General features: G+C 37.3%; 1 protein-coding gene across 1 annotated transcript in view; it reads left to right on the plus strand.

Moving 5' to 3' along the window:
- The first annotated feature begins 2,426 nt into the window (after positions 1-2,426).
- The window catches only part of LOC306908485 (uncharacterized protein), a 236,329-nt gene continuing 225,776 nt past the window's right edge, over positions 2,427-12,979 (plus strand). The window contains exons 1-6 of the mRNA XM_079481383.1: positions 2,427-2,520; positions 2,987-3,105; positions 3,276-3,392; positions 5,642-7,408; positions 8,842-9,015; positions 11,317-11,490. Coding sequence (XP_079337509.1) covers positions 3,056-3,105; positions 3,276-3,392; positions 5,642-7,408; positions 8,842-9,015; positions 11,317-11,490 — 2,282 coding nt within the window. The 5' untranslated portion in view covers positions 2,427-2,520; positions 2,987-3,055. The remainder of the gene's footprint in view (positions 2,521-2,986; positions 3,106-3,275; positions 3,393-5,641; positions 7,409-8,841; positions 9,016-11,316; positions 11,491-12,979) is intronic.

Raw genomic sequence — 12,979 nt, forward strand, 5'->3', positions numbered from 1 at the left:
GACATCGTTTCGTGTGTGCGAAGATATTTCTTAAGACGCATGAGAAGAAGTCAATTCAATGGCACATATATTTGGAAACGAAAAAGAAAAATTGAGCAAAAATAAAATTGCAAACAAGTACAATGAATCGCAAAAGAAAAGTTAGGTATTGAGGGAAAAAATACGTTTTGCAAACTAAAATTAAGTACTGAGAGATCTTTTAATTTGCATTACCTGACATGGAGAGAAGAACATGTAATGCAAATTCTTTTGCGTTTCTTGACCTTTAACGCCATGTTCCCAATAGGCTTCACAGATTGCTGAGATTGTTGATAAATCACAAGCATGGAATAAATGAATATAGATCCCTTAAAGGTAATATGAAATAGAGAGATGTAAAGAATATCAAATACATTGACTAGATCGATTCCTAATTCCATGAATCGATTCCTTGCTGTTGACTCCGTTTTGATTCCCCTTTTTATTAAATGTTTTTGTTGTCATTACATTTACATTCATGCATTTGGCAGACACTTTGATCCAAAGCGACTTGCATTGCATTCTGTTATACACTAAGTGTGGACAATCCGTGGGGTCGAACGCATGACCTTGGCATTGATTAAAACACATTTTGATTGGATACAATGATCTTAGTATGGAAGCCGTTTCTGCCAGGGTTGGGAATTTATATTTAAATTAGTATCTCATAATAATGAAAAAAAGAAGTCGAATTTCGAGTATCTCATAATAATTGTTTAGTATCTCATAATTAATAATTTAGTATCTCATAATAATTATTTACTAAATCGAAATTTTGACTTAGTTTCTCATTACTTTGAGATACTTAAATCCCAACCCTGGCTGAAACAGGCTTCCAAATCTAAGCGTTCACTTTTCTGACATACATATTTTATCATTTTAAAAAACAATTTTTCAAGTTACTGTGCAGTTGTGCGATTGCTTGGTTTACATGCAGTTCTCTTCGAGCGCACAATTTTCCAGTCTATCTAAAAATATATGTTTTATATGTGTGAATTTATTTGTGTGAATTAGAAACACTGCATTTACTCATGTTTCTTAACTTTCAGATGAGGATTCATAATATTATCAGACTGAGCTCTTTAAACTCTATTCCTGCTTAAACACAGTTTACAAAACTGAAGACTGACAATCACCGCTGTAATAATACAAATGTCCGGCAGATGACAGTAGAGTTGAAGTGATCATAAACAAATTGATTTGTTTAAGCAATTGATGTGAGTCATTCTTCAGTTGAACACAAAAGAAGATATTTTGAGAAATGTCTGAGTGGTTTTGTGTTCATAAGTGAAAGTCAATGGGGTTCAGTGTTGTTTGATTATCAACATTCTTCAAAATATCTACTTCTGTTTTTTTCTAAAAGAAAGAAACTGATACAGGTTTGATATGACATGAGGATGATTACATTTTGTGTGTTGTGATTGTGTAGTCATATTGTTAAGCATCAGATGAGTGTGTGGACGGATCAGATTCACTGTGAAAGAAATCATCAGAACAGATTTTCTTATCTGAGCTGCATCCGAGAGCTGTAGATGAAGCTTTACAGAGTCAGAATTTTAATGTTTTATTTAATCAACATTTTGTTTCTCTCTTCTTATCTTGGGTGTGTGGTATATGGCTTAGAAAAGCCTATGGTACATTAACATGTAGTCATTTAGCAGACGCTTTTATCCAAAGCGACTTAAAAAGAGTTCAGGGAGAAATAAAGGATTTGTCATAAAACATGTCATGGTAACGGCAAGATGCACATAACAAATGTGCATTAAAATCTTATGAGCTCAATTGGGTGGGAAAATATTTGATCCGTTTAGACAAAATGCCAAAAGCTACAAGATCTCATTCACCGAATAAATTCCTTGATGCACATCACAGAAGTCACGTGGACTACAGCATCCGGAATGTTGTTCTGAAATGCTTTAGCTAAAGTCTGTCGTGAAAGTGTTTCCCAATTAACTGACTTATATATATAACTGATTTCCTAAAGAGCAGGTCAAGCTATTTCTATTATAAAAAACAACCTTCAGTTCTGCTGCTATTGGAGTGACATTGGTCTGAGTTATATTTGGCGCCTGTTTATCAGGAAATTAGGATTTTGTTCTTTTTGACACACTGGATGGTATCAAGTGTTTAAAGTATACAAGTGCAAATTTACATTTACTGTTCTATTCCGAGGTCGGTGAGACGTCTATTAGATTAGAATAAATGTTTTTATTTCTTTTGAACAAAAACGAAAGTGAAACAGTGAGCATGACGTCCATTTTACACACGTCTACAAAACAGATGAAATTATTTTCAGTATTGAAGTGTAACTTCTATCAGTGGATTTGATCTAGAAGATGTAGTTTTTCAGATGAACGGAGGAGGGCAGCAACACGCATTAGAAGCATCCAAACTGCCGCAAATCCCACAAGAAGAAGAAGAAAAGTATTTAAGCGTCTTACTATAACGCGTAAAGTCTCTTTTTTAACTCTGATGGGATCTTTTTAGGATCTAATAACCGAGGTAAGTGTCGAGTTCATGATGTTTTATTGCTTTTAAAACCTTGAGCTAAAGCTATAGTCTTAAGCAGGCCTCTCCAGTCACGCCACACTTTGCATGTCTGTCCCGCTTTTAATCTGAGACGAGGCAGATAAAATGTGAAGATGAACGAATGTGTTCGTTACAGCATTAATACGTTCAGGTCTGAGCGTTGCGACCGTTTTAATATTCGTGTCTTTGAACAACAGAAGGAACACTGAGAGCGCGATGTATGCTGAGGCTTTGATCACGTGACTGAAAACTATGGCAAGCCCCTCAATGCCGGATAAATAATTGAATATAAATTAGGAAAATGAATTTGCCTATCAAAAGTTATTTGTTTTATTAAATCTTATTTTATAAGCTTTATATAATCATTTTTGTTGATTTACAAACAATTTCCTAATAAACCGTAATAACAATAATGTTGTGTAACTAAGTGATTTATCAGATCCATTCAGAGTCAGTGGAGGTGATCAGATTCATTCATGAAGATCAGACCGATGTGACTGAAGGATTCATGGATGAGTCACAAACACTCAGAGATGGAGATTATTCTCCAGGATTCAGGTATTCTTATTAAAGTCTGTGTTTAAAAACATTTAGTTTGCATTTACATATGAATATGATCAATTAAATCAAAAGTACAAAAAAATCTAAATATTAATATAATGATTCATCATCAGCATGCTTTTTTTTGACAAATAATGAATGAATGAATAATTTACTTTGTTACACAGATCAGATCATCAGAAGAGATCAGACTCACCTGAGATCAGTTGTGTGTCTACGAAGAGTGATGACTGTCAGTCTATGACTGAACCAATGACATTTAAAGACACATCACCTGATCACAGGTACAACAGTTCTGTAAAACTGCCAAAATATGGGCTTGAAAACAATGTAGTCCATTAATATCGGACAGTCTGATTGTGTCTGATTCAGAGCATGTGAGCGGAGCGAGAGAGCACCTTTCAGAAATTCCCACTCAATGTGCATCACTCGCTCAACCCAGAGTTCCCCTTGTTGGTTTGCTAGTTCGAGAATCTTCAAAATAGTCTTAGCAATAGTGGTGCAAAATGGAGTTCAAATGTTTCTTTGAAGTTTCAAGTCTTATATAAAAATGTAAGATAAAGATTAAAGTGACGAACGAGCAGGGAGATGAAACTGAAAGGGAATGTGGAGAGACTGTCCAAGTTTGCAAAGATTCGTACTGTAATCTAAAGTGGCACATTGCCAGAAAGCAGTAGGATGTGCTATGCAAACTTGGTGCAGCAAAGGTGAGCTAGCCTAGTGCACAACTGTTTGATAAATTAATGAATACATAAAGAGGCCAGCTAAGGTAACATATGGTGTTATAGCAGAGCCCTGCTCATGTAGACAAACTCATAGCCACAAATCACAAATTGAGATTTCGTTCTCTCGTTTAGGCCATATCATGGCCACAAATAAAAAATGTGCTCCCACACATCCTTTCTTTTCCTGGTTTTACTAAATTCTTTGACAAACTATAAAATTATTATAATTAACTTTTTTAAACTATATTAAACCAAATTGGCATTGTTCAAATGTTCCCATGTTCAGGGCTCTGTAGTTTAATTATTATTATAAAATTATATCTATCTGTAAGCCTAAACTAAAGCCAGTGCACAACTGAATTATACCACTTGTTTTTAGAATAAAATTATGAAATCAAATCATTTGGTAGACTTTATTTAATTTATTAAAAATCTTTGAATGCCACGTTTGCCACACATTAGTTATTTTCAGAAAAACACAACAAAACAAAGCATTTTTTAAATGATTTACTTAATGAGGATTATGAACATCTCACCAGAGGTCTGCGAGAGGGTATGCTTCACTTTGTAAGCGTTGCCCAGCCCCGGTATGCCACACCATGCTACAGTACAGTACGTGATTCTCTGTTGCCAAATGCTCTTAGCGAGATGGATGGCAGACTTAGAGAGCTGTTGCAGTGAGGAGATGGCTTTGCGCTTACTTTAGACATGTGGACAAACAGAAGAGGACACAGCTTTCTGGGTGTTGTGGCAAGTTTCGTCGATGATGTGTTATGGTCACACTGTGGGCCACACAGCAGAGAATAGTTACGATAAATACGAAAGTGTCTTGCAACAGTGGAATTTACAACGACGAGTCATCAGGGTGGTGACCGACAGTGCTAGTAACATGATAAAGGCCTTCGACCTCCCAGGGTTTGACGAAAAAGCAGGTGAAGAAGAGTAAGAGGTCGTTGAAGAATACGGCACAGAGGAAACTCCAATCTCACCATTCCAGACAGATTTTGCACAGATCATAGAGAACATAATTGCCACATACAGTACATCACTGGGCTAATCTCCATTCGTAACGCCCTATCCATTTACAGCAACTCGCTATAAAGATTGCAATAAACAGTCATGCGGATGTAGACAGAGTAATCACACCAACAGAAAAATTAGTAAAAAGTGTTCGGGAAAGCACATTAAACACTGTGGAGGCTGATAAACTAGGTGTGTATCAGCCGGTGGAGCGGTCAGCTGTGCATGTCTTAATGTTTGATAAAGATCCGCAAGTGTAAAACAAACTGACCATTCCTGAGAAAAGAAAGCTGATGATAAATGATGTAATTCAACTCAAAGACCTGTCTGTGCCGGACTTTTAACAATTACTATTATACTCACATTATAAGAGAACATTAACATTTGGCCAAATCTTTCATCTTAAGTGACTTACTTGGGTATAAACATGTTGTTTGTCCATGTTGTTTTATAAATTTTGAGAATTTACCAGATATCATTTATACTATTTCATTTACAGCAGATTATTAGATTTAATGACATTCATCTATTATTGATTTAAACTGACAATACAATCTCATGGCAGTTCATAATTATTTTATGATGTGGCTAATAGGAATTAATTTGTATCTCATTTGTTAATATGATCTGCTCATAGAGAATGCTTATTGGTTTAAAAAAATATGTAACTTTGTTTTCGCACCTATCGTGCTATTGCTCTTTATGACCTATCGCTTATTGCTCCCTGAACTCTTTGTAAATCGCTTTGCATTTACATTTAGCCGACGCTAAATGTAATTTGTTCACAGTTCTTATCCTGAAGTCCTCAACACATTCAGATCAAATCTGAGGAAGAAGTTTGAGTGTTTGTATGAAGGAACATCACATGAGAGAAACCCAACACTGCTGAATGAGATCTACACAGAGCTCTACATCACAGAGAGTGAAAGTGGAGAGATCAGTAATGAACATGAGGTGAGACGGATTGAGACACAATCCAGGAGAACAGCAACAGAGGACACACCAATCCAATGCAATGACATCTTTAAAGCTTTACCTGCACAAGACAAACCCATCAGAAGTGTGCTGACAAAGGGAGTCGCTGGCATTGGAAAAACAGTCTCTGTGCAGAAGTTCATTCTGGACTGGGCTGAAGGGAAAGAGAATCAGGACGTCCACCTCATATTTCCACTTCCTTTCAGAGAGATCAATCTGATGAAGAACCAAACACTCAGTCTTCTGGAGCTTCTTCATCTGTTCTTCCCAGAGACTAAAGAAATGGAAATCTCCAGCGGTGAATATAAAGTGTTGTTCATCTTTGATGGTTTGGATGAGTGTCGTGTGTCTCTGGACTTTCACAGCAGTGTGAGGTTGTGTGATGTCAGTGAATCGGCCTCAGTGGACGTGATGCTGACAAACCTAATGAAGGGGAATCGGCTTCCCTCCGCTCTCATCTGGATCACCTCCAGACCAGCAGCAGCTGATCTCATCCCCTCTGAGTGTGTTGATCGAGTCACAGAGGTACGAGGCTTCACTGACAAACAGAAGGAGGAATACTTCAGCAAGAGAATCAGTGATGAGAGTCTGAACAACAGAATCATCTCACACCTGAAGTCATCCAGGAGCCTCTACATCATGTGTCACATCCCAGTGTTCTGCTGGATTTCAGCCACTGTTCTAGAGAGAATATTGAGTGAAGCAGAGAGTGAAGGAGAGATCCCCAAGACTCTCACTCAGATGTACACACACTTCCTGATCATTCAGACAAACATCAAACATCAGAAGGACTATGAGAAGAATGATGAAGACATGATCTTCAAACTGGCCAAACTGGCTTTTGAGCAGCTTGTGAAAGGGAATGTGATCTTCTATGATGAGGACCTGAGAGAGTGTGGCATTGATGTAGCAGAAGCATCAGTGTACTCAGGATTGTGCTCTCAGATCTTCATAGAGGAGTTTGGCTTGTATCAGGGGAAAGTTTACTGCTTTATTCATCTGAGCGTTCAGGAACATCTCGCAGCTCTTTATGCTCACATCTCCCTCACAAACAACAAGAGAAATGTGTTCAATAAAGCTAGAAAATCACCTCAAGTAGAGACGTCAATATCTGAGTTTCATGAGAGAGCTGTAGATGAGTCTCTAAAGAGTCAGAATGGACATCTGGATCTTTTCCTGCGTTTTCTTCTGGGTCTCTCACTGGAGTCCAATCAGATTCTCTTACAGCATCAACTGACACACATGAGAAGATGCTCCTACAAGAAAGAGGAAACTATTGAGTACATTAAACAGAAGATCAGTGAGAATCTGTCTCCAGAGAAATCCATCAATCTGATTCACTGTCTGAATGAACTGGATGATGATTCACTGCTGCAGGAGATTCAACATTATGTGAAATCTGGATCAGTCGGACGCTCCAAACTCTCTTCTTCACAGTGGTCAGCTTTAGTTTTTGTGTTGCTGATGTCTGATCAGTATTTGGATGAACTTGATCTGAATACATTTATTGGATCTCAATATAGAGCAGATGAAGTTCTTGTGAAACTGCAGCCTGTGATAAAAGAATCCAGAAAACTAAAGTAAGTAAAACTGTAGTATTCACACATTTAACCATTACTTGGTTCCCTTTTGAGGGAACTCAACGCTGCATAGCCGTAACTTTGCTATGGGAATGCTGTGATTGCGTCTGAAGCACGTGTGTAAAAAATTAATCTCGTCGGGCTACTAACGTATACTTTTGGGTTGTTAGGGAAACAGCCAGGGCTGTGAGCAGGTCTATGGCGGTGTTGGTGGCCACAGAGCGGCATCTGTGACTCAACCTGTCTGACATAAAGTCCTCTGTCTCTTCCATGTTCGAGCCCATTGAGACTCTTCCAGTTGAGTTTTAGGCACTTTAAATGGATTTCTTTTGGTAATCACTTCTATGAGGAGAGTGGGTAACCTTAAGGGCCTGTCGGTTTCCCCAACGTGCCTGGAATTTGCACCTGGGATGGTTAAAGCTTTTTTGGTTGTGGGTTTGATCCCAGGGGATTGCAGATACCTATGTATAGGATAACAATAAAACCATCACTCGTGTTATAAATGATTTTTTTTATTTTAAATGCAACACCACACTGATGAGAAAAGCAACGTCAGTAAATGCTGTGCGCTACTTGAAACAAACAGGTGGGCCAATAGAGTCACAATCGCCCCATAATGTATATTCGCTCTTTAATGTAAATGTATGGTGATTTTTGTCAGACGATGTTTAGGATTTTAGCAGCAGTTTCACTAACAGCTGGCTGGATTAAACACAAGATGTCATTGGGCCCTGTTTGATCACTGTTTTATACTCGTTTTATGTGAAAATAGCGTTAGGTTGTGTAGTTTTGTACATTTGTAGTGAGTTAGGCGGGACCAGAGAGCCGGGGTGCGAGGTCTCATATCACGGAGGAGATTGGGGAGCATTAGAGGACGAGCGACCAGACCGTCAGTGAGAGAGGACCGGGCCCGGACATTTGTTATGGTTTGTGTGTTTTGCCAGCAGTCGCCCATGAGGGGCGGCCGGCTGTTTATTTACGTTTTATTTTTTTATTTTTATTAAAAGTTATTTTATGTTCGCCGGTTCCCGTCTCCTTCCTTCCCTTTTATGGATCATGTTAAAACAATTTTATGTTATCAAAGAGTAGAAGTCAAGCATATTAAAGGTGCAAAAACTGGGCCAAACACTACTTTATGACCTCACAGATATGCAAATTAGTGTATGATGTCATCAAAGCCATTGTTTCTCAAAATCCTACGGGAAACAGTGAACCATGGTTCCCTGAGTAGGGAACGAGATGCCGCGTCACCCTACCATACTCCCTGCATTCCTATCATGTCTTGCTTCGGCACAATTTAGGCTGAGGCTGGCTATTTGGAATGAGCCTTCTGGTGCCTACCCACCTGATTTTACACACATGCTTCAGACGCAAACAAACAAACAGAGGCGTTCAATAAAAAAAGTTGCATTGTTTGTCATTTATCTCTACAGGTTGAGGCGATGTACGATCACAGATGAAGGTTGTGTTGCTCTGGCTTCAGCTCTGAGATCAAACTCCTCACACCTGAGACATCTGGATTTGTTTAATATTAATCTGAGAGATTCAGGAGTGAAGCTGATCTCTACTGGACTGGTAGATCCTCACTGTAAACTGGAGAAACTGTGGTAAGATTTCATAAAACATTCCCTTTCATCCTTATGACAACAAATGACTAATAAATATTACAAATATTTCTCATCTCGGTCCCGAACCACGCCTAGTCAGTGTTGTCAATTTAGTGACTTTCTTTCTAGATTTAGTGTCTTATTTTTTAAAAAGCATGTAGTGATAAATCTGCTGAGGTTTTGTTTGTTGTTTGACCAAATGTTACGCTTTGAGTCATATCAGTCAGACTGTTAAAGCATATCAGTCAGACTGTTAAAGCATGTTTCTTTTAACTGAGTAATATTGCTTGTATCCCTCTGTCTTCATGATGCTGAAACTGTAGTCCACGCTTTTATTACCTCCTGACTGGATTACAGCAACTCTTTATTATGTGGTTTACAAGCCAAAGTTATCGTCTTATAATGGTACAAAACTCTGCTGCTGGACTACTTACATTTAACAAAAAATCGTCATATATCACTCCCATCCTTCAACTTCACTGGCTTCCTGTGGCAAATTGCATTCAGTTTAAAGTATACATTTTATTGTACAAGGCCTGACATAGCCTTTCACCTCAGTACCTTGCTGAGTTATTGCCACCATATGCTCCTGCCAGAAATCTCAGATCTAGTAATGACATCTTGTTTGTTGTGCCTTTGCACAGGCTCTCTACAGTGGGCAGTGGGGAGTTCTATATTTCAGGTCCGAAATTATGGAACAGGCTTTCCAGACATTATTATGGGCAAATGAAATACAGTCCCAGTTAATATTTCGAATAATATATGAATTGGTATATTTTGTGCATGTGCATACATTTGTGAATACAGTAGTGAAATACAAAGCAATATTAATATATGATTTGACAGTTTATTGTAATAAATATCAAAAATCTAAAAGGTTTGCATTCTAGCCGACACCCATTGTGAACCCTGTACAGCTGGTTTTGTGACCTCACATTAATATACACGTTTCTAACTTTAATAACATTTAAAGGGAATGACTATGTAACTTTGGAGATGGTCCGTAAATTTAGACTATTGAACGTCCAACTTCAAACCAACCTTTTCCCAGTTGATCAATACTGAATATATAAATCTGCACATGCATAATTTAACAAAACCAAATAAGACGATAGTGCAAAGACACATGTCTCCTTGTTCTTTTGGTTCACGTTTTTTTACGCTACAGAGGCAGACTGGTAGCTCCGTTTTAAAGCCAAGGCCATAAATGTAAATATGCGCATGTCATTACCTGCTGCGCACTACACGATGTCAGAGACCGAGTCAAGTAATCACATAAGTACATTTCTAAATGATTCCTGTAAAGTTAAATACGCAAGTTATAAAAATAGCATCTTGTTAAATTGTACGTACACTAGTCAGATATTAATTAAAATTTAAAATGTCAGAAATTGACCATGAGCCTTCAACCTACACCTACAATAGCCAATGAAAACATGTAACGATGTATTGATCAACTTGACTTGCTGCTAAATATTTTCCACTTTTCTCCAGTCATGACACATCTCATATTGCTCTCTTCTTCTTTTTTAAGCACACATGAAAAGCACTACAGCCAAAGTGTGATTCATCTTGTGTTTGTTTATAACCTTGTGTTGTAGTCTATGATTCAGTAGGAGTCATCATCATCATACATGTCTCACGTACAAATATCTCACGTACAAATATATTACAAATATAATATAAGTTAATAAAAAACTATGGGACATTTTCTCAGACATGGAAAAGATTAAACAAGAGCTTGAGCCGGGTTAAATAAAGCATAAAGCATATCAACACTACATTTGTGCTCAAACATATTTAAACTGCCCGCATCCTCCACCAATATATGTAGTGCATCTTAAGGAAATCATTTACTTTTAACTCAAAAGGCAAATATGCACAGATGATGCTATCAACTATGTGTATTCAGTTGAATTTACCCGATGCAGCAGAATCCACAATACCAGAAGTGACGTGTTCGTGAGCAGTCACACAGAATCAAACCCATGTGAATACAGGTGAATGTTTATTATCTAAGTTCTTCCGTGGTAAGTGGAGTTTGACGAAGTTTGCTGAAGCAATGCTCTACACCACTGTCCATTAGTCATAACCTACAGGACTATATTACGTCCACCTCTGTGAGAGCTGTTTCGTTACCCGCCGGCCCTGACGATCGAACTTGCAACTTTCTGGTCACTAGTATGACTCTCTAACCATTAGGCCACGACTGCCGCTTCTTTATAGTTATACGTCTCTCTCACCATAAACACCTGTGTGTCTAAAGAGAGAGACTGAATTGTGTTCTATTGTTCTCTACAGGTTGATTTTGTGTAAGATCACAGATGAAGGTTGTGTTGCTCTGACTTCAGCTCTGAGATCAAACCCCTCACACCTGAGAGAACTGAATCTGTCTTATAATAATGTAGGAGATTCAGGAGTGAAGCTGATCTCTACTTTACTGGAGAATCCTCACTGTAAACTGGAGACACTGAGGTACGATTATGATCTGATACTCAGACATAAATCACATGCAGTCATGCCCAAAATGTCTTGTTAATGATTTATCCTTAATATTTAACATACATTCAATGGGCAAGTGGGCAAAAAACATTTGGGGAACAAATGTTTTTCTCTTCATACACACTAGACTGTGTCCTTAGATTAAACTATATTATTTGCAAATATTTCGAACTCCTCAATTAATTTTTGTTCTTTAATTCTCTTTCTATATTATTTGAACTATTTTTAATAAACAAAATGTCTGTAGCTGCACAAAAAGTCAAACCACTCCAAAACTCAAATGCTCTTGAAAGATTGATTTTATTTTAATCTGGAAATATCTGAATAATAATATCAGTTGCCCATGTATTTACTCATCACTGATAAACTTAAAAAGACAGACAGGGTTTTAGCTATTGTTATCTAATTTGCACTCCAATTGTTCTAAAATGCACTTGCGTATGTAGCTATAGAAAATCTTTTTTTTGTTTGGGACAGCTTTTGGACCTCTGTATTTCTAAAATCCTGAGACACGGTGTTATAATCTGCACAAAATCAAGATTTTGCCATGATCCTAATCCCCTGAATGATCTCAGATCAGTTATCATGTGTTATCAAACATCACCAGAAATTACAAGAGAAGACTCCGTGCTGAGATTGATTCAATAGTATTAAATAAAAAAGTGTCAATAATTGTGACTAATGTGTACTGAAGAAAAGCATTTATTTCATAATGTGATTTTTCTCCTCACTTTCAATTGTCTTCAATTAAATGTTGGATTTTTGTTACGTCTGTAATGGATATATAATATTTTAGTAAATCTCAGTAATGGATTTAATAAGAGAAGGTTCAAGATTCATCACAACACTTTAAAAGTCATTAAAGAGAGAAACAAAAGAGAAGAAGTTATGATGTCTGATAAGAGGAGTCTGATTGTATAAAATAATTGTTCATATAACTGATGAAGTTCAATTACTGTTAAATCTTACTGATGTGTTTCAGTAAAACAATCAATTAAACATAAACACTAAAGAAACACAAGAAGAAAAACAAATTCATCTCACTGTAGATTTGATATGTGTGTCTGTTCTCTACAGGTTGATTCAGTGTAAGATCACAGATGAAGGTTGTGTTGCTCTGACTTCAGCTCTGAGATCAAACCCCTCACACCTGAGACGTCTGGATCTGTCTCATAATAATGTAGGAGATTCAGGACTGAAGCTGATCTCTACTGTACTGGAGAATCCTCACTGTAAACTGGACACAGTGTGGTAAGAATTTTTCATTAATGACTAATAAATCTTACAGCGACAAACAAACAAACAACAAAAATAAATACAAAATAATACACTACAAGAAGTAGCACAAAGGGAAAAGTATGTGAAAATGTCGGATGATGTGTTTTTAAATAGCAGACTTAAAGTAAATGTTTAAACACAATTGATTATAACTTTTGACCACTTTGTCATCAATGGGTCAGAC

The sequence above is a fragment of the Barbatula barbatula genome (assembly GCF_947034865.1).
Source record: "Barbatula barbatula genome assembly, chromosome: 19".
NCBI classification, from domain to species: Eukaryota; Metazoa; Chordata; class Actinopteri; order Cypriniformes; family Nemacheilidae; genus Barbatula; species Barbatula barbatula.